Source organism: Nomia melanderi, chromosome 9 (assembly GCF_051020985.1).
Source record: "Nomia melanderi isolate GNS246 chromosome 9, iyNomMela1, whole genome shotgun sequence".
NCBI classification, from domain to species: Eukaryota; Metazoa; Arthropoda; class Insecta; order Hymenoptera; family Halictidae; genus Nomia; species Nomia melanderi.
The window spans coordinates 16,695,003-16,717,723 of NC_135007.1; the positions used below are offsets into that span (position 1 = coordinate 16,695,003).

General features: G+C 46.2%; 1 protein-coding gene across 6 annotated transcripts in view; it reads right to left on the reverse strand.

Moving 5' to 3' along the window:
* Positions 1-22,721, reverse strand: part of LOC116432529 (uncharacterized) — a 106,374-nt gene that overhangs the window by 22,426 nt on the left and 61,227 nt on the right. For 5 of the 6 annotated variants that reach the window (XM_031989601.2, XM_031989603.2, XM_031989605.2 and 2 more), the window contains 4 exons: positions 21,802-21,941; positions 16,678-16,849; positions 16,151-16,277; positions 15,381-15,461 (listed from right to left, as the gene is read on the reverse strand). In XM_031989601.2, the coding sequence (XP_031845461.1) occupies positions 15,381-15,461; positions 16,151-16,277; positions 16,678-16,849; positions 21,802-21,941 (520 nt within the window). Of the gene's footprint in view, positions 1-10,264; positions 10,298-15,380; positions 15,462-16,150; positions 16,278-16,677; positions 16,850-21,801; positions 21,942-22,721 lie in introns of all 6 variants that reach the window. The other variant, XM_031989604.2, reaches the window with a different exon arrangement.

Consider the following 22,721-nt stretch of genomic DNA (forward strand, 5'->3'; position numbering starts at 1 on the left):
AAAAAAAAATTGTAGAATGTACTTAAGACTCTAGTATTTAACATTGCTTCGTTCACGCTGTTCTTCACTGTTTCTCGAGAGGAAACTTTAAGACGACCTCTTAATAATATACAAAACTTATAACCAAATGTTAATAAGTTCCACCCTATCTTCGACGTGTCTTGTCCAAAAAAAAATCTGTTTCGAGCCTCGGCGAAGGCCATTGGGTGCAAAACGTGCTCCTATTTCGTTTTGCGTGGTCGACTCGCGGGGGATTGAGGCTGGGAGGCCTAACTGCTTCATCGAACAGCTATCCAATTACGCGTTGTTCAAACTATCTTCAATTCGAACGAAAACCCGGCAGAAAATTGTCATTATCCTCCGTCGAGACGTCGATATCTTCCTCGAGATTCTACAAACGAGCTCCAATCATCGGGAGTTGATCTTCGAAGATAGACCGAGACTATCTTGGTACCAATTATTGAATCCTCGAGATGAGAAGCTCGATAATCAACGACTAGAATAAGAGGATCTTTACTGAAATTGAATGGGGACCGCCGTCGAGATTAGGCCTCCCATGGATCCCCCGCGATCGAGATCTATGCGCACTTTCAACAGAGAAGGAACTCACCGTACGCGATGGTAGGTGGGGTCGTTTTCGGACCAGACCGTCGAGTTACCATCGGGTTACCATGGCGGCCATGGTGACCATGGTCGTTTTACCGATGGTGAGCGTGGACGTAAGTAAAAGGACAGAAGTAACCAACAATGTGAGAGCAGCGTCAATGCGGCCGAAGAGAAGAGATAAAGAGAGGCGGAGATGTATAATATACATATAGATCGAGAATTTGTCCCGTGATCGATTTTCATTCGACAGATCGTTCGAACAGTCCGATGAAGGAGGTTTCGATCGTTACACAGATTTTTTTTTCAGTTCCGGTAATTTTGATTGGTTTTTTTATTTTTTTTTTTTTTTTTTGGTTTCGAATGGTTGATAGTGGTAGTTGGTGGTAGTTGGTGATGGTTGGTTGGTGGTTGTAGAATGTGGCGTAAAGAAAAGAACACATAGAACAGACAAGAAAAAGAGTGCACAGCGTAAGTGGCATTCAAGTCAAGCGTGTGCGTTTAGAGTTTAGAAAATTCGCCCGGGTCCCTCGGTACGCATCGTTCTCGTCGCAAAGTTTCCACTTGATTCCGTTGTCTGACGCGTTTCGTTGCTCGCGTACCGAGAGACGCTTCGGGCATTTTTATTTTTAAAAAGTACAGAGTGGGCTAAAAATCGTGGCGTTAGGGCGGAATCAACTTTACGTTTTACGTATCTTGAGGATCAACGGGGCTACCAGATTATTAGCTACATTGTTATTGTATTTAGAGCAGCGTGGCGGAGAGTTTACTTCTTTTGAGCCCACTCTTTCATAAAAAACTTCATTCTTAATTTCACATCAATATTTCCGAATCCACAGCATAAAGGAAGAGAAAAATGTTTGGCAAAGAGCTAATACGGAGGTTCGTTTCATATATCACGAGTCAAAGATGGCGACCGGTGGATCACGTGACGTAGCCACCTCGCTACTTTACATCATCAAACTCGCCGAATAATCTACGCAAAACGTTTCAAAAAGTAACTAAATATATCCACCTTCCGGGAGAGAATGTAAAACGATAGCTAGAAAACCGCGATAAACTGTACTATAAACAAAAATCGAATCAGAAGTGTTCCAGGACTCTCAAGGCGCGGCCATTTTGATTTCAGCGTAACTGCCAAAGCTACGAGTGCAAAATTCGAATCAACCGTGCATCTATCTCAGTTTTCTCTCCAGATTCGTTCGCTGACGTGTAATTAAGAATTCTGTGCGAGTCTGTCGTCCAATTTCGAAGATATCCGACCAAGATCTCCGCGGATCTTTCCGCGAGTCCCATTGTTTCGCGGAATTTCGAGGCAGGGAACCGGAACCGCTCGGATCTCGAACTCCCGGGAATCCCGTGGAGTTATTTTCGCGAAACGCGGGACGCGCTCGAGCGTTTTATCGAACGGTTGAGAATATAGTCGCGCCGCGGCGGTTGCTGACACGGAAACGTTCGCCGTAATAGCGGTAAACGCGGGCCCGGCGCGCCCGGATTTTACGATCCCGCGGGAAACGGAGAAGATGAAGCCGGGGAATCGTCGACCGGAAGAATTTTTCGGGATTGGCAACGAGATCCCCGATAGCGCGGGCTCGATGGGACTCGTCGGAGATCCTCGAATCGGACTCGATGGAGATCGAATGGATGAGATAGATATTTATCGGTTAAATAGTAAACGGTGGGCACTGAAAGCGTAAGAAGGTGATTCGTTAGTAGAAAACACGGGCGGTCTGCGTTTCCCTTGTTCATCGATGAATATTTCTTGAAAAATTTCTAGCAAAAATCAAATCGATGAACGTCATTTACAATAATTGAAGACTAATATCGCGTTCGTCTCGATCAGTTGTACGACATTCAACCGGTTCTTCGCGTAAGCGTTCGAAATGTAGAAATTTTGAATGCCGAAGTCTGAATCCAAAACGTTTAAACTGTTCTTTTCGTTTGAATGTTTCGACGCGAACGTAAGCTAAGACCTATGCATAAAAGAATCTACATTTGAAAGGTGTAAAGAGATCGAAGAATAATCCCGAAGATTGCAAGCGATTCGCATTCGAACGAAAGAATAGACCGACCGAGGAATCGCGAGAAGATTCCGGGCGGAAGTTTCAAGATTTTCTTTCCTCGAGCGTTGCGGCATCAACGATCCCGTGAACGTGGATTTCTTTATCAAAATACCGCGGAACTTCCCGTTTGATCCTCGAAGTCACGCAGACCGCCCCCGCCCCGGAAACTTCGTGATTACTTTCTACGTGGCGGGGAATGTTTTCATTTCGTTTCTTTTTTTTTCTTCTCGTCTCGTTCTTTTTAACGGTATCGAGCCATCGAGACATCGGTAGTGTTCGAGACAAGTGTCGGGGGTTCGGGAAAGTAATCTCGATAGAGCGAGACCGTCACGTCGGACGTTCGGGGAAAGTATATCGTTTAGTTCGCGGGTAATTAACACGCCGCTACATAGAAGCTACCTGCAAAAACTGATTAAGAAGAACGTTTGATTAATAAACATTTTCGTCGGTCGTGCGAGGCTCGTCGATCATCTCCGGTACGAGGAAACGAACGAATTCTAAATACGATGCGAGTTATATCGATACACTCGAGTTAACAATAACATCGAACAAGCAAGAGTATACAGAAAATAGTATAAAAACATTCTGAAACATTAACCGAATCCAAAAATGGAATTCGGAATCGTCGATGATGGATTTCTCGCACGACCTCCGATCGATCGTATAGTTAAAAATTAGTCTATATATAATTCTAGGTTCTCTACTTGACACTATTAGCATGCGCGAAAAAAAGTAATTCTGGAGAACAGAAAAGGATTCTGGTTCGCCGGGCAAGGCTGGGCGAGTCGCTTGAAACAGACAGAAAAAAGACACATAGAAATATAGATAGAGATAGATAGCGAGTAGACAGACAGAAAGACAGAAAGACGAGACAGAGACGGAGAAAAGAAAGAAAGAAAGAAAGAAAGAAAGAAAGAAAGAAAGGAAAACGAACGGAACATAAAACAAAGACAGAAAGAACGAAAGAAACTGTTCAAGTGGGAGGGGGAAACGTAAAACGATTAAGAGACACGAGGCAAATCGAGGAGAAAACAGAGCGGAGGAGTGTCGGCGAAACATCGGGGGACAGACGTGGCCTCGTGAAAGAAACGATGAGCTCTCGATTACGATTATGCTGCTGGGGTGCGCGTTTCGATGCACTTTTGCGCTGCTCGGCTTTACTTTCGTGTTCACTGTCCTTCTACTGGGCTTGACTATCGATTCGTGTCCCTGGGGAATGATTCTCGCAGCGTGCCAGCGTTCCAGTGTAAAGGAGACGAGCGAGTTTAGACATTTTCATGGTACAACGTTCAAGTTTTCCGAGAACAGTCAGCTCCAGATACGCAAGGAATATTCTTATACCCTCCTAAATCATTTCCAAGCGGATTACTTTCTCCCGAGGATTCCGGGATTCTCAAAGTTCAATTAGCTTAACCCTTCGCGGACGGATGTCGACACTTCGCCGAGATCAAACTGCCATCTTTCTCGTACTAAGTTGCAAACAAATGATCTAACTACTCAAACAGCGAGAAACCAATGCGCAGTTCTCTGATTCTATATTATTTAAGCACCATATGCAATTCTGCAGAATCTGCAGATTTCGTATAGTTTAAAGAATCTTCCGCAAAGGGTTAATCTTGCGTAGAAGCTTCGAAAACTATTTTGCAGAGTATCCGACAACCAGGTATTTACAGAAATGTTCAACAATTCGATAAAGAATATTATATGTACCTTACCGAGCACTTTCATTCCGCGATGATCAGTCTATTCGCGAACGGCACGAAGATTAGCGATCAACCGAAAAAGCCGAGCTCGAATTCATCTGGTCTCCTTTAACCCGAACGCGGCCGCGCGAAGAAGAATAAGGGACCAGAAAAACAGAGATCCATAGAGAAACATAGATCGGAGAGAGATAGATCAGAGAAGCGTGCAGGGTCTTCCGAGAAGGGGTTAGCACGGTGCCGACAGGGGGTTGGTCGGAAGAGCGGGGTCGATCCGGCGGGATAGGCGCTTGAAAACGTCGTCCTGTCCGGAGATGCTTCAGTCACGCGAGCTTCGGCGTAAAGAGAAAGGGGATTCAGGGGGAACGGGGTAAACGGCGCCGGAAGAGAGCTTCGAGCGACACGGGACGGTGTCTCCGGCCGTGTTCGGTTCATCGAGCGGGTAGGAAAATCGGGAATAATCGAAATACGCGCGGAAAATTGGGAGAGGGAAGGCTTAACTCTGTCGGCTGTTTTCTTCATCCCCTTGCTACGAGCTTCTAGTCGCGACGACGGCGAGGCCCGGAATACGCGAGGAACTGCGATCGAATGTTGTCTTGGGAAACGGGTCGCTTTCGTGAGCAACGAGGTCTTTCGAGGGACTGTAATCCTTTTGGCTTTGAATTCGATTTGTTATATTGAGGATGCGTCGTTGCTAATTTATAGTTGGAATTCGGGTTTGTAGAAGATAGTGAATGGGACTGTCGTTGCTAATTATTGGTAAGAGAAGGTTCCGATGTATTTCGAGATTCTAAGGAATTCCTAGTAACCTATATTGAAATTATTAAGTATACCGAGTGCAGAGATATCAGAAATACTATTAACCCTTTGAGAACGAATGCCGACGCTTCGATGAGGTTAAACTTTCATATTTGGAATACTATGACGTACAAACGATTTGATCGGTGAATCTTTTCCTCTATTATTTAAGCACTCGAATTTATTTATCGAAGGTTTGCTATACTGTAAATACCACTCGTCACAGACTCTAATTCAATTAATTAACAGTCCGCGACTTCAATATTTCCGAGAAAGTGCCCGTTGCTCAGTAAGCGAGTATTCCAAGGCGCAGGACTCCGGTGACTGAAACACGCGTGCAGCCCTGTCGACCGATGATCAGTTGGCCGGTGTCGGGTTGCAAATGGCGGCGAGGGGTGGAAAGATGCCGCGTAGCTGGCAGGCAGCTAATCGATCCAACCTTTGCCTTTCTTCCCTCGTCTCGCGGAACTCTCGATGCGTCCGGAACCGCACGCGTTCGCCGGGCATCGAGACGAGGCGGACGAACTAGGAGGACCGGTCGGAAGAAGAAGAAGAAGAGCGACAGAAGGGGATTTAAAACAATCGACCAGCTAGCCTTGCATGCTACCGCCGCGGCGGCAGATTAACCGTGTTCAATCCGGATTATCCGTCGACGCTTGCCTCGGGGACTGTTTGCGGAGGAACGTATTGCTGTTGGTCGGCCGCGTTTAAGCCTCGGGGCTTTTCTTTCCGAAATGGGGTGAGTTTTATGGCTAATACAGCGGGTACACCGGCGAACGGGAGACACGCTGATAATTCGCCTCGCGTTAAGTAACCGCAGTTCCGAGCTCGACGCGATTTCTTTCGTTGAGAAATGGATTCTCTTAGAAACAGGGTCGGTTTCCTCGGCGATACATCGTAATATCTGGATCACCGGGGCTAAATAGATAGAATCGTTCTGCTGCGAAATACCGTGACGATTTGAAATTTGATTCTCCCATTCGGAAGCTAATTGTGAGAAACGGGGTGAGCTTCTATCGGTGAATCAACAGGAAGCAGCAATATCCCGATTCGATTATAATTAAGCGACACTCCCGAGAGAACGCTTCCGGAGAAGTAAGCAGGAAATACGGAGGAAGCTTCCGAAGGAATATGAACGGAAACTTCGGTTATATTTAAAGCCGGACGAGGCGTAAAAGTGCCGTTTGTTTGGAGCAGACGTCCGAACGGAGCGCGTTTAATATCCGCGGTTCGGGAACACGTTAGTGTCCGCGCGTAATCCGCGGCTGGCCGTAAAATTCCGACGGAATTGAATTCGCCTCCCGGAATTTCGGAGATAATGGTCTCCGGTAATTTCGGGGTTATTCCCGCGGACGCCCGTAAGGTCTGGCCTGCGCGTGTTACCGTTCAATTTTCATTGGACCGGGCCTCGCGTAGCCGGGGCAGGTTCGTTTGAGGCTGCGCGAGTCGTAATTGCGACGCCATTGCGCCTCCGGGCCAGTTCGGAAAACGGGATTAACGAGCCGACGCGGCTAATCCGTGGCTGACGTATTCGGATTTTCGCGATTAAGATCGACGCCTGACGTGAGCCGCTCGGAAGTCATTGCGGTTCGGTGTGGAAAAGAAACATTGAGAAAATTAATGTTTCGGCTTTTGAAATGATTGGACAATATGTTAAACTACGAAGGTATTTCATCCAGAACAATTTACTTCATTGGAACGTACTCAAATCAGAAAATATCGAAAAATCGACTCGACCTCTTTGGCTTTCGAGCGACTATCCTCAACGAGTTAGCTGTGACTTCTACGAGAAGCGTGTACTGAAATTTACTTTAATAATTATTCATATACTTTATTATTCATTTTCTAATATTCTTAACGTACCGCAAAATATTGCCATTCCTTCGTGGCCGTACTCGTCAATCACAGCTAACGGGTTAAGTGATCAATCTCGCCTATCGAATGGACTTCTCTTTAGAGAAATGTTTGTGCAACCCTCACGCATATCGATTTCTGCCAAAGTAATTGATCATCCTTCGCTAGTCAATTTATCCCTATTCTCTCTCGCGTCCGCCAATCGCTAACATCCCGAAAAGCCTTCGACGTTCATGCATGCCGGCGAATTCTCTCGCAACAGTTGCCCTTTACACCCGGATCATCCAGCCCGCGCCATTCGCGTCGGCCGTACCGCGCGACATTCCCAACGAAAGCCCGATAATTCTCCGAATAAACGTCGAAACCAAAGAACACGTCGTCGAACGCGTCCAACGGATTTTTCCCCAGCCACGGTTCCATTCTACTCCCATCACCGTTCGCGCTTCCGGAATTTACAACGCGACGCCGCGTCGGCGATAACGTTTCATTTATGGACACGCTGGCGCAATAACGGGCGCGCTCGAATCGCCGGGAAAATCGCGGAACCGTCCGCGTCCACGGGAAATTCTGGCGCGGCGCTGGAAAACAGCGGGAGAGTGGCCGCTGCAAATTTTCTGGACGAACGAAATAAAACAAAAAAAAAACAAAAAAAAAGAAAAAAGAAAAAGAACCCCGGGAAAAGAGAGTTTCGAAATTTCTGTTTACAATCGGCGGTCGCGCGAAAAAACGCGAACGTTGTAAAAAACGATCGCGTTCGATCCGGTCTCCCCGTCGTTTTTATGCAAATTCGTTGTAACCGGCGGCTGTTATGAATTCACGCCGCTCCGCGGGACGCGTGTCCGCGGAGCTACGTTTTTACAACGTTGCGTCGTGTTATATTTTCGCCTGTAATATCCATTTTTACGCTCGGCGAGGTCGTTTAATCCCCGCGCACGGGGGAGCGCGTTGCGTCAATGCCCGGCGAATTGAATTTAATCGAAACTCTGATATCTCGATTACCGGGGAAAATTACTCTAACTCGATTTTCATGTGCCCGTGTATAATAAACTGTTGGCATTCGATTAATTCGCGCGTCCCCCGTAACGCTACACTTACGGGGACGAATGAATAAATGCGATAATGTCGCTGAACGCGAATTCCCGGCTATCCATTAACGAATCCCCGAAAACGTCCCGGAAAATTACCGGTTAACTGGTCCGCTGTTTTACAATTCGAAATTACTCGAAAGTTCGAGGGCTGCGGGCGTTGCACGGGAAATAAGAGGGCGAACGGTTTTAAATGATTTCGCTCCGGATTTGTCGCAGCGAGGGTTCAACTGCGCGGTGTTTCGCAGCGGAAAATGGAATGGACATCCGAGAATTCTGGCGAGCATCGCGTTTCGTCGTTCGTCACAGAAACGCTTCCGTCGCGGTGAGTATCGCGCGGTGGACGTTGCGGGGCTTGCGTGCGGTTAGTCGATCGGGTTGCTGCCAAAGTGGTCGATCGGCGAAGAGAGGATCGAGGCGGGATCGGAGGCGAGGAGACGGTCGTTTGACGAGACAGGTGGAGACAGGTGAAAAGAGAGCGATTGCTGTTGCACTTGGGACCGTCGATCGGTCAAAATAACTTCTATCGTAATGAAACATCGTTTCCCGTATCTATTGAAGTTTAATTGAAGCTGCAAAGCGTTATTTTCGTTCCCGTTTCGCAAATAACTCGAACGATTTTCAACTAACTCTGAATTAGAGATTTCAATTCATTTGGAACTCGAAATAGAGAATGCGGAATTCGTAACTAGCTATTTCATTATGAAGTAATTTAATTTAGAAATATTTAGATAGTATAGTTTCGATCGTTACGAGGAGGTAGGTCTACGGATCCGCCATTTTGACGGGCTCGGCGGTCCCAGCGATCGAAACGCAGCGTGTCGATAGATACGGGGTAAGAAACAAGGTGGTTCAAAGTGGGCGGCGGCGGCGGCGTGGAACGAACCAAACAAGAAACAGAACACAACGGGACGAACCAAGAGAAAGAACGTAACACCGGGAGAAAGAAGAGAAACGGAAACAAGTCGAAACGGAACGGAGAAAAGAAACGTTAACAGGCGGGACGCTGTCGGTCCCTGATTAGTCGCGACTCAATTCGTTCGAATTGCTGAGCTCGCGAATAAAAGGAACAAGAAGTAGATGGAACAAGTAGACAGACGTACCGTACGCACATATATTTCGATATACTTCGAGTATATATTGAGATATATATACACAGGGTAGATCGAGGCGAAATGGACCGTCTGTTCGACGATGAAGAAATAATACTGATAAAACGAGGAGAACGTTTAAATCATCCTCCCGCGATTCGAAAACTGGAAATCTGCGAGACGCTTCACAATAGAACGAGCGCGAACTTCTTGTTCCGATTCGATTCGCCTCGGTCTAGCCTACGATACTTTGCGTGAAAAGTTAAACAGGAACGAAGATACGAAACAAGTGAGAAAACTATCGGCAGCGCGGAACGCTCGTCGCGAGGCCGGCGTGATCGTCGGATTCTCTTCATTTTCTCGGAGTTCGCGGAGAACCTTTGAATATTCCCTTATTTAAATTCACCGGCGTAAGAAATTTCAAACGGGAATTTCAGTGAGCGTAATCTCAAGATAAAGAGAGAAGTAATCCTCGAACGGCAGTCTCTTCTACGGAATATTCCGACTTCCGGTGAAACAACGTTCCCGGTCGCGTCTCGGAAACGTAAGGAATCACGCGAATGAATATTCAAGAATATTTAGCCGAACCCGAACGGCGCACGATATCGAAGTTTCTTAGTTAATTTCGAACCGGAGCAGATCACCGATGGTTATCGAGTCGGGAAGCCGGATAATCGAATCGTGCGTACTTCCGGTCGAACGGAGCCCGCCTCCGCGACGCAACGACGTTCGCGCGCGCACGGGCGCGCACACAATACAAAGAAACACTGGCAAAAAAGGAGTTACTCAAACTCTATGCATATACAGAGACCCGTGTACGTGTAACACGCGCGCCCGTGTGGGCACGCGTGCACGCGTGCACGCGCCTACAGTTCCGCGATACAAATATAGCGCAGTATATTCGTATCGTGTACGCAATATTAAAGAAGTTAGATACGGGTTACTTGTGGCTTGTTCAACGAAAGAAAGGAAAACAAATTAAAAGAAGACAGAGACAGAGAAAGAGAAAACAAAGTAGAGAAACAAAACTTTTGCGTCAAGTAAGTCGTCGGCTCTCTCAGGGGACTTACCATTCTTTTTTTGGACAACGACTTTGGCTGCGACTTTACGGGGGTTGCGTATGCCGAACAACGGAGTTTTGAGTGGTAATAGTAGTAGTCGTAGTAGTAGTAGTAGTAGTTAGTAGTAGTAGTAGTAGTAGTTAGTAGTAGTAGTAGTAGTAGTAGTAGTAGTTAGTAGTAGTAGTAGTAGTAGTAGTAATAGTAGTAGTTGTTAATAGTAGTAGTAGTAGAAGTAGAGGTAGTAGCATAGTGTCGTGCCGAGATAGGAGGAGTCCAAGGCCAGTGTGATTGATACAAATATAATAGAGAAGGAGTACGATAAAAGACAGTCAGTGCAACTTCGTGGGCTGATTTTTTAGGGGGGCAACAGGGCGTTCAAGGGGCGTCGGAGGGTTGTGCTAAGTTTCTCGATTAATCTAATCGGAAATGGGTGTTCCTCGCTCTTTCACGGTTCACGTATGGTTCATTTCTCTTTTCAAGAGACACGAGTGCCATTTGGGGCTTGCTCTTTAGGGGTGGTTCCGCGGACATGAGATTCGAATGTCTGTAATACTTGTATGCTCGACTGCTTACTCTTCGTTTTAGTGAATATTACTTTCTTTCGATTCTAGATCCTTTTATTCGTTCATACAGTCGCGTATAAGAATTGCTATTTCAACAGTCGAATCCGTGCAACTGTTAATTGTTATTTGTAAAGAGTCTTTTATGCAATCGATTAGAAACTTGTCTGGAACCTCCATTAGTTTGCGAATCGCGGAAGATTCAATTCGCCCTTCGTCGTTTGGACACACTTGCCAAATAATCTGGCCGAAATGACTGCTTGTTAGAAGGAAGTTCGATCGATTAGGAGCATCCCTTCCATGTCCAGGAAGCCACCCCCAGGGGTGGGCCGCTTCGCGTACCGTAGAAACGGAATAAAAAGAGTTACGGTGCGGATAGTACAAGTGGGCCAGTGGGCTGGGGGCTTTGGACGTGACACGAGAGAAAGTAAAATTGATATCGTGGGGCTCGGGCGTTTGGTACACGGAGAGTCGAGCGGAACAAATCAGAGAAACGAAAGGGGTTTAGGGGGCGGGTGGGCTGGGGTCACAGAGATACGTATTTTGTTTCTTAAGTAACATTGAGAAGTATGTTAGCGACCGGCCAGAGGTCGATCCCGATCCAGAATCGACCTATGGCCGGTCGTTGCATGCGTGATTCGCGTTTCCGACGTTCAAGATGGCGCCGATGATCGTACGATTTTTCTCCAGAACAAAGTATCGCTTGGTTCAACGATTTCTGAATCGAAATTTTCGTTTACCGAATTTCCGTGAACGATGTCTAAGGTTTTAGATTCTTAAAGATTAGCTTCCAGATGTTTTTATTTGGTTTTGGAATGAAATTTTGGAGAAACACGTTGCGTACGGTGGACCACGCGGGCGGCGGCCATCTTGTCGGCACCGGGCGAAGATGATAAAACGGGTTCTATGTACTATGAGTCGCAACGATGCAGAAAATGAGAGTCTACCGGTGACAACGTCAAGAATTCAGGCAGTGTGCCATCGAAGTATACATTATACTTAAATATATATATACAAATATACATGTATACATATATTTAACAGGGGAGAGGAAGAATAAAAGGTAAATACAGAATACGGAAAGATGCTAGATACAAAGAGATATAGAGAGAGAAGAGAGAGAGAGAGAGAGAGAGAGAGAGAGAGAGAGAGAGAGAGAGAGAGAGAGAGAGAGGAAGAAAGAGAGAGAAAGAGAGAGTTAGAAAACAAAAAAAAAAAGAAATAAATAAAGAGAATCCTGTGGTATCTTGATGAATGAACCACAGGAAAGTGAAGAAAGACAGTGAGAGAGATATACATGAGTGCACGAGACAGGCACGGAGAGAAAGAAAATGAATGGCAAATGCACAGCATGTGTGCGATCCAATGAATCAAAGAAAAATGAAGAAAGAATATCCTGCCGATGGAACAATGACGATTTCGTTCTTCGTCGTTCATCATATCTTATTTTTTTCTTCGCTCCCTCGTTCGAGAAAGGAAACGCGACGTACAGGCGGCAAGAGAGAACGGAAACAGATGTGACTAATTGATTGATTGACTGATTGATTGACTGATAGATAGATAGATAGATAGATAGATAGAGAGATAGATAGATAGATAGATAGATAGATAGATAGATAGATAGATAGATAGATAGATAGATAAATAGATAGATATATAGATAGATAGATAGACAGATAGATAGATAAATAGATCGATAGATAGATAGATAGACAGATAGATAGATAGATAAATAGATAGATCGATCGATCGATCGATACATAGTTAGGTAGATAGATAGATAGATAAACAGATAGATAGGTAGGTAGACAGATAGATAGATAGATAGATAGATAGATAGATAGGTAGGTAGGTAGATAGATAGATAGGTAGATAGATAGATAGATAGATAGGTAGATAGATATATAGACAGATAGACAGATAGATAGACAAATAGGTAGATAGATAGATAGATAGATAAGGAAAGACAGAGAAATAGAGACAGATAGACACAGAACGAGAAATAGAAAAAGAGAAAGACAGGTAAAGAGAGAAAGAGACAGAGAGATATAGAGAGTGAGAGAGAGAGAGAGAAAGAAAAGTAAGAACATGTCGAATAAAATTACAAAGAGAGAAAACTCTTTGACACACCGACACTATCTATGAGAAAACAGCTAAAGGAAACCTCGATAACGAAAAATAGAAGAAAAAATAGTCGAATGATAACCAATGAAGCTCTTAATAATGTGACGATTAGAAGAGTCGAGTGGCGCTTCTTACCATCTGTCCGTGCAGCGGGTGAAAAATGGAAACAGAAAGAGAATTCAAAATCTTCCTCTGATAGTATCGAGACCGCGGGGAATCGGGATCATAATATCCCGATTGTTTTTTTTTCTTTTGCTTTTACATGTTCCAGACTTTTTTTCGAATGTTTACGAAAAAAAAATGTTTTCTTTCTTTTTTCGGATGACTTTAGTTTCCTCTTTTTTCTTTTTTTTTCTTTTTTTTTTTTGAAACTATTTATCGATGATGGGAAGAGACAGGGGTGTGACGGGATGACAGTGTGTCGAAGCGGCGAGCGCCTCGTCGAAGATTCGGACGCTAGCGAGCGAACGAACGCGCGCGCGCGCGCCATTCTGGGTCGATACTTTCTCGATCGTAACCCGGGGCGAAGAAAATGGTGAGAATTTTGAAAGAAGTGCGGCCGTAGCAGGTGGTATTCGCCACGGCAGAATCTGTGTTCGTGTGTGTGTGTGATCTGTGTGCGATTCGAGAGAAACATTGGGGAAGACACGCGGGTGTGGGTGTATCTTTTTCGTTCTTTTTCGCTGTTTCGTTTGATTCGGCGAGCTGATATTCGCGATCGGCCAACCGAGACGTGACGGAAAAGCTGTCGTTCGATCATTCCTTTCCTTCGAGGCCGTTGAAACCCTAGGATTAGCGACTGCGAGGTTTCGAATGAATCGTTTGAGAATTTAAATTTTCAAATGTTCACGTGAGAATCGTTAAAATGTTAATGTTTATTAGACTTTAGATTAATCCTTTGAAAATTTAAATCATCAAATTCCGAACTGGGAATCATCCAAATGCTACGGTTAATCGTTAGACTTCAGGTTAATCTTTTGAAAATTTAAATCTTCAACTGTCGAAGAATCATTAAAATTTATTACTAGATTAATTGCAGTCATCAAAATCCTAGGATCAACAACCATCGAATTCCAAATCACTCTCTTGAACTTTTAAATCTTCGAACATCCATCTCTACAAAATCTAAATAATAATTTTCAACTTTAAAGTTACATCACCGGCAACAATTTCAATAAATCGTTAAGAAAACGATACTCGACGACGATAAGGAACTGCGATGCAACCAGAAACGACTTTTAAACGACCGACAGCTCTGCAGTCGCGTGATCGGTCACCCTCTCGCTGGACCGCGAGGATTCGAGCGCTGACAGGAACCGGCGGCCATTCTTCATGTGCCCGGTCCCCTATTCAAGCACGGAAAAAAGAAAGACGTCGAATCCTCGCGCTCCCGATCATGAAACATGGCCTCTCTTAAATCGTGTCTAGAGCTGGTCCGTCGATTCACTGAGAATCTGAGGGTATCTCTGCTCGATAGAACGTGTATCCGGTAGCTGGTTCATTCGGACGTGAAGACGACTGGCCGGCGATCGGTTTTTCGGAATGAACACGGAAAGGCACTCCGATACTTCATCGACGCGCGTCACGGGGACACGGTTCACATTTACATTTAAAAAAACTTTCGTACGCTCGCGGAATATCGGCGCGGACTAACCGGGGATTTCTTTTGGTCTAGTTCGTCCAAGTTCCTCGAAGCTGGAATTAGTTTCGAAACGAATTTGAAAGTCGGGCGCGGTCGATCCTCGAATAACACGGCTAATTGGTCCCGTACTATTCTAAACCGTGTCGTACAAGACTAAAACATCGTACAAGTATTAAGACGACAAACTTTAACCACTCCCAGAGACGTCTGATTCAGCGGAAAGAAATATTATTCGTTACACGCGGATCGAAGTGAAATCTTGCTACTATTAATCTTCAATGGAAACGTCTCGAATGAACGGGAAAGTCTTTTGTTCTCTCTCCGAGTTGCGAATAGAAAAGTGAATTAAATGCAATTGATCGTGCAATTTTGTATTTCGTTATAGTGTTGCAATTTCCGACCGTCGCAACGTTCGATTCGACGCGAGTCGAGCAGTGTCGTTATTCCAGGACTGGCCGAGTCCCAGTCCGACAAAATGGCGGATCGCCGCGCGCGACGGTACGCCGAGGAAGTATCGGAGAAGGCCGAACGGGTCCGATTTTCGTCGTCGGAACATGGCCTCGCGGGCCTGTTAATCGTATCGCAAGCAGCAACAAACAAAGGAAGACAAGAAACACTCTGATCACGATGTAAGAGGGACCAGTGGGTGAACATGTCTCGAGCTTCGAACGTTCCGGTTGTGAAGGAAGAAGAATATATGAGAAACGAACAGAAAAGAAAGTGGAGTGACTTCTGCAAGAAATATATGATCGTATTAAGAGGAGAAATGAGAGATGCGGGGCGAGATGCTCGACATTACCTTCTTCGAGCCCGTCGTCACCGTCGCTCATCAGCTCGTCGTCCGAGCAGATGTTCAGCACGTTCACCAACATCTCCGTCACTGTCGACAGAAAAACAACGGCGTTACTGCGTATTCGATTCTTCAATCTTCCGCTACACCTACAGAATGTTCTTTACTGGAAACGTTCAACATTCTCTGATCGGATATACGCGTTATAATTGTATAATATAATTTTAACATATCAAATCGAGTGGCGACGGAGAGTTATCTCTCGAGCGCGAAGGATTAATCCGCGCCAATTCATTTGAAACAATTTAGGAATTCAAATGATCCACTTGGAGTCCTGCCCGAAAAGGTCTACCACCGCGGCAATAGTTAATAACAACTGCGGACTGCGCGCGCTCTCTGCGGAAATGCAAGTTCCGCGAGCGAAATAACGGAAATGAAGAGATACTTTTAATCGTATGAAATTAGATTCGAGTCCGAGGGGGATTAACTCGATTTTTCAGCTCGGTTTTGTTGTTCGAACCCGAACGCAACGGTTGGAAAAACTTTTGTAATATATAGAGGGCTGCGATCGTTAGGTAGATTGGTTCAAGTGGAACTGCAATCTAGTTCTCCGGAGAATGAACGGCACTGTAGCGATTTGGACAGGATAATGGAATCTTTTCCGCAACTTTTTCGCAGGAAATCTTTTGCTTATCGTTGCGCGGAGAGGGGGCGGCGCTAATTTATCCGCTCGTTAATCCGCGGGACGGATGTCCGACACGAGTGGAACGTTCTCTTACCTTTTTCACCTACAAACGGCAGGGACCACGTGAACACGTCCATGAAATTGGGCAACCAGTAAGGATGGGGCGAGCAGTTGAACTGCCTGATATTCATTACGTTGTTCTCGTACTTCAGCACGGCCGCCTGTAAAACGCCACGGAATTAATCTCTTTCGCGAGTTCGCCCGCGATTCGTCTAACAATCCTCGCCCCTAATTCCGAAAGTTGATTGCAGCGAGCCGCGTCCGTATTTTCCGAAACCCCTGAATGTCGTTATTAAACTACCCCGAAGTGGGAAACAGAATGAAGCAATAACCCCGGCGAATTTCACTCTATTCCCGGATTGTTTTCGCGCTTCGGGAACGTACGACCGCTAAAAGAAGACTCCTCGGAAACTCGATATCCGTCTTTCGAAATTCTCCGGCGAGAACGTGACTTTTTATTAACGATCCGCAGTTTTCCGTTGTTTTCGGGGCGACAGGAAGCGAGCGACTTGAACCTTTAAATATCCCGAGGAGCAGCGAGCTCGCCGGTCGCCTCTTTACCTTGTTATTGTAAACGTCGAGGTAGTTGGGCGCACTAAAGATGGTAATTAGCGATGGGAAGCCCGTCGTCTGGGATTTCCGGTACATACGGTACCCAGCATCCTGCGCCTCGTGTGCTCTGATGATGCTGAGGAGGTTGTTGTTCTGCAGGAAGTCGCAGCACGCCGCGTAACTGCGAAAACAATCGGTGGGACTCGTCTGAATCATCTGTATTCACATTTCCAATCAACCTGACTCGAAAAATCCACGATTCCGACGCGTATCGCGACGATGAAAGTCTCGGGATACCAAACAATAACCAGAGAATATGAAAAAATATTAAGAAAGAAAAATCTGCGTTGTATTCTCGATAGAACGACCAAGTTATCCGCGATTGTCTTCAGTTTATCTCGTTAAAATCAAATGGAACGTCGAGTCGGAGTCGACGCAGGACAGCGGAGCGTTAAAACGCGGCCAATGCGGAGTCATTCCGAAAAGCGTAATCTGAAAATGGCGCGGCTCGCGCTCGTAACGTCCGCGAGGATGTCTTCCGCGACTCCGCCGGCAATTTCGTAATGGCCGCGCCGCTATAAAGAAGCCGTTACGCGATGCTTCGCTCCCGCTCTCCTCTCGCAGCTCCGACCCGATGCGCGGACCGTCTCGTAAATTCTCGGACGCGAGAACCCACGGTCCCGGGTCCCGATCTTCCAGCTTTTATTTCGTCCCCGTAAACGCGGCTGCCTTGGCCCCGAAGAATTATGCGAGAACCCCGCGAGTACTCGCGTTACCCGTCCGCGAGCGGTCCAGATACTCCGCCCGACCCTTTCACGGCGGATTAAATATTCTGTTTCGATGAAACGCGGTAATCGGGCACGTTCAGGAGTCTCTCGGAGAGCGCGATTCATCTTAATTTACCGTTCCGAGTTTTCTTCGGGTTCTACAGCTCCGAACGATGAGAAGTGGAAGCTCGAATACGGGACACTGGTTTTTAGAGTATTTGCCGAAGATACTGCAGTCGCTGTCGCAGTTAAGTAAAATTACCGGGGATTCGAATTATTCCGTAGTTCGAAGTGCACGGGAAGTTCTCCTCGCGATTCCGCTCGCTGTGCTAATCGCAGCTGCTTCGCGATTAATAATTTAACAAGAGGGAATCAGGAATTTATACTCATTTGAAGTGTGCACTTGTTCTGGGAGCTAAATGCTAGCGGAAGAGACGCATCGCAGTATTTGAACTCGAAAGGAAAATGAAGAATCGAGTCAGAAGCTAATGTGGTTAAGTCGATTTTTATATATTTTCCGAGTCTTGTACATTCTAATGGAATAATATTCATTTCAGTTATTCAAGGATTTACTCGTTTCTTTGGTTGTTCTAGATAAGGTAGCTCGTCTGTTTATAGCTTCCGAATACGTTGTATAATCATTTCAGAAGCCGAAACATTGATTTTCTCAATTTTTCTTTTCTGAAGTTAATCGCATTCGCTTCCGAGCGATTCAATTCTCGTATCTTAGCTGTTGTCCAAAATGTTTCCGCGTGCGCGAAGGTTGGAAACGCGCGTTGAGCATCTTCAGGATCAAGAAAAGAATTCATATATCCACGGCACGGTCTAATTGCTGGAAGTAACGCGGAACGCGCGCAGAGTTATCGGCCGTAATTCCGTCGCCGGCAACAATGGCCACCGTCTTACGGTTTTACGATCGGCCGGGAATAATTCGCCGCGGTAAAAGTCGCCGTAAAATTCGCGGCTCGTCGGCCTGCCCTCTTGGCTAAAATTAAACGCGTTTCCCGGCTTCGCCTGGCTCGAAACACCGGCGTAATCGTCGCGCGGGTGGTCGGCAATAAGAAAATCGCTGGTACCGCGATCATAATCGACGGCGCGTTAACCCCTTAACCTATTGTCCTACAACGTCGCGACAAGTCCAAACGCTATTCGCTTGTTTCGTATATAGATTGGGTATCGCTGTTCTATTATCGATTGTTCGCCTTTAACGTAAACTCATCGAATCCTTTTCTTTTCCTAACGAACTTTCGAACTGTCGAATATTCGAATACACAAGTTTTCGAATTTTTGAGTATTTAAATGTTTAAGCTTTCGAACTTTCGAATATTCAACTACTTAAGCTTTCGAATTTTCGAATATTCGACTATTTAAGCTTTCGAATGTTTGAATGTTCAAATATACAAGTTTCCGAATGTTTGAATATTCAAACATACAAGTTTCAAACACTAAGTTCTCGAATTTCGATGGTTAAGAGGCGAAGTCGCGAGGAAATGATAACGGAAGGGTGAAATCGAAGGACGACGCGGCCTAGGCGCACTTTCTCGGAAGGTTTCGCCGGAAGTTCGTCGCGAGGGAGGCTTAAAACGCTCTCGAGAATGTTGCCGGCGCGACCCGGCCCTCGGCACGCGAGGTTACACGCGAAAATTCGTGATAACCCCCGCCCCGTTCCTCGCGGGGTAATTTTATCCGGCGCGCGGCGATCGAAACGCGCGATAACAGAGCCACGGGCCGAGCATTTAGAAATTATAATGCCGCCCCGATAAATCATCATCATCTGACGGGGGTCATCTCGCGAATCGATCCTCGTTTCACCTCGTCGAATTCGATTCGTTCGTCCACTGACTTTTCCACCGTTTAACAATGATTCATTCCGCCCGAATGAAACACGATCCGCCTTTCTCGTTTACCTTGCGATCGGCGGAATCACTTTATCCCCCATTATACTTAGCATAAATCTCTACCGCGATTTCCCCGTAACGTCATCAAGCGAAAGACGAATAATCGGCGCGGCTAACGGGATTAGATGGTTCCCTTGATCGTTCGCTGCGCAGGGGGTCCGCTATAACGCTCAATATTTAGATATCGCCTTCGCAGGCCGCTATTGTAGCCGCGAGGTTGAACGGAGAATAAATTCAAAGGAGACCATAGCGGAAGGAATATTCTATTCGCGGTATTTCTCGTTCGAAACTGTTCGAACGAGCAACCGGGAGTGATTTATCGTCCGGCTTCATCGTGGATTCCGTAATTCGCGATGAATTATGCGACCCGCGGACTGATTTATCGCGACCGGCTTATTGTTCCGCGCCGCCCGCCCGATGGATTAGGAGTTCAAATATTCAAACGCTCGCGCGAACGCCTTGCTCCCTCGTAAATTCGTCCGCTCCTGGGACACCGAGCTGTCTGAGCATCTCGAAAATCGTCGACTGTCGCGGTTCACTTTAATCCCGTTCAATTTTAACACCGAAACTACCGTGTCCTTCGTCAACGACGGATCTCGGTTGTCTTGTCTCGCAATTAACGGTGTCGCGGAAGTGTTAAGTATCCGAGACGATGAACAACATTAAAAATATCAATTCGGAGAACGATGCATTATTTACTGGCGCAAACAGCGGCAGATAATTCCTCGGCGTCAACGTCTCCAAGATTCGAATCGGAACGAAACGAATCGCTCGGGAGGTTTTTAATTGTTTTCCTATGGAAATGCCGCGACCGGTTGGTTAACCGCGCGGCGCTGGGCGTCGGCGTTCAACGGCGTTCGTGTAAACAAATTAAGCGGTAGACGTCAGACGATCGACCTTTTTCGCGCGCCTATAACTGACCTGGCCAAGGACCCTGAGAAACGGCCGCGCCAAGGTAGAGGCAAGGTCGCTAACGACCATTAGGCGCCGTTCACACCGCGGCAATGATTAATGAAGCGGTTTTCGGGACGAGAGCCGGCAAGAAACGCGGAGAGAGCAGATCCTGGGAACGCTCGGAGCACGGATTCGCGGCGTGTCAAACGGCGCGTGTTTTGTCGGGAACTGGAACTTTCTTTTTAACGAGTCTGCTCGAGTGATTAGCGCTCGATGCATTAACACGTCCGAGAGCGGCGTGGCACCGCGTTGCTCGGAATTCCTTGGTCAACGCTAAAACTACCGGACGGAGCAAAATTACCCGTTCCAATTTCTGTTCGCAATTATTCATTTCGGCGATATTACGCTTCTACGTCTGGAATAGAGTTGCAATCGAATAATGTAATTACTCAAACTGCAAGAGATCATTCTATTTTATTTCGATATCTGAAATTCTGATGTAGAATTTAACTTCGTCCGCTGAAGGTTTCGAAGTCTAATTTCTTATTTCAGTAACATTGCACGTTACATAAATTTATACGAACGAATCAATAGGATACACAATCGGTTAATGATTAATCGACAAGACGACAATTAGACGCGAAAGCTCGCGTTTCCCATGCGCGACATCGTTCTCCGCGAACCCTGGCCGCCGGCGAATTTAATTAACCGCTACCACCGTTCGAAGGAAAACGCTCGATTAACGAAGCGCGCGAATTAGTAATAAGAGAGTGACTTGGATGTTCCATAATTAATATTCGGCGATCGATTTGAAAACGGCGGAGCCACCGTACCGCGGGGAACGTATCGCGAATTCCGCGTTAATTAACACTGTCGAGTGATTTTCCGGGGCCAGACAAGATATCGATTCCGCGGTGGAGCCGAGCGTTTCGACCGCCGAGGGGATTCGAACAAAGCGCGATTCCTCTTCGTTAGTCGCCGGAATTATCGATGGGGCCGCGAAATTGTCTCCTCGCGAGCATCCTCGATCAGACGGTCGCGTAGCTGTTCGGGTCTCAGTGGAAAAGTCGCGTGCACGGCCAGACCGCTCTCACGGTTCAACTATTTGCTATCGAAACCGCGCTTCCGGGTTTTTCGACGTTATCTCTGTCTCGCGGAATAGTCGAAACGAAGATGGTAACTTTTTGTAGACGGTTACTTAGACGATAGATCGATGAAGGATGATTTATATTGCGAACCCTTTGCGGACGAAGGTTGTATTCTATTGTTTTTATTCTATTGTTCCTAGAAAGCTGTTCGTTTATATATTCCCTGATAAATAATTTTCTTGGAATTCCAACAAAGATGGAAAGATTGATCATCGATGAACCGAATGGTTAAATAATTCCAAGGGAACTATTTATCAGTTTTCAATGGGTTAAATCGTCTCTAATAGATTGCGCAGCATTCGTTAAGTGATGCGATTTCTACTGTTAAATGCAAATCGGAAAAGCAAAACTAGAATTCGACGGTGAAACGGACCGAACGAAATGTCCACGGGAAATGTTAGCAGGATAAGAAAAGCTGTCTCTCACCTATAAAAGTACGAACAACCCCTGACGCTATTATGGGAGAAGTGCTCGGCGTTCTTCTCGTTCCCGAAGTCCTCGAGCGGATCGGACCAGAGCAGGTCGCACATGGGTCCGAACGCCGGTGGCTCTTTGAACCTGTCCAGCTGTAACAGCAAAGTCAACATCGATCGAATTAGTCGAAGGAACTCCGGCCGATACGCCGGCTCGTGCAAACACGCCGCACGTAATCGTCGAAACGACGACCGATGGCTCCTCTGAAAGCTTTCGATCGAACAAGTTACGCGAGGACGGGGACGGGGATCTTCGTGATTCGGCAACTCAGCTTCCGCCAATCTCGCTGCGCCTCGCGATCGTCTACTGCAACGCGCTTTGACATATTACGAGTTTGCGAACGCTTTCGACGTCGGCTTCGGGGACGCGCAGTATTAACGAGTTACGTCTTCGACTGTGTTTGCGGGAACTGCCGTTTTTGTAATGTTAACCCTTAGCACTCCAGATAGTTTTATAACCTATCAGCAACTGTAACTAATTTTTATGGTATCCCCAGCGAAAATGGACAATGCTATAACATATCTTATATCTTTTATTCTCCTTGTTAGCGCAGAATTTGGACGCGTGAAAAATCTAATAATTCTAGGGTAGTTTCTTTAAGATTCATTCAAATATTTAATATTATTCCTGGTGCAATATTGGAGCCTACAGAGTTCAAAGGGTTAATAGCTCGAATATTCGAAGATTTGAGAACTGCCACTGAAAAATACCAAGGAACATCACTGGACAATTATCGAGTTCGCAATGCGGCTAGGTTGACAGCCGCTGTCTGGCTGGTTCGTTTTTCCCGGCGTCGAAACTGGGTGGTCGGCGCTGCTTATTTACTCGGGAGACACACAAGCAGCCCCGGCCCCGGAGCGGTGTCTCCGCGG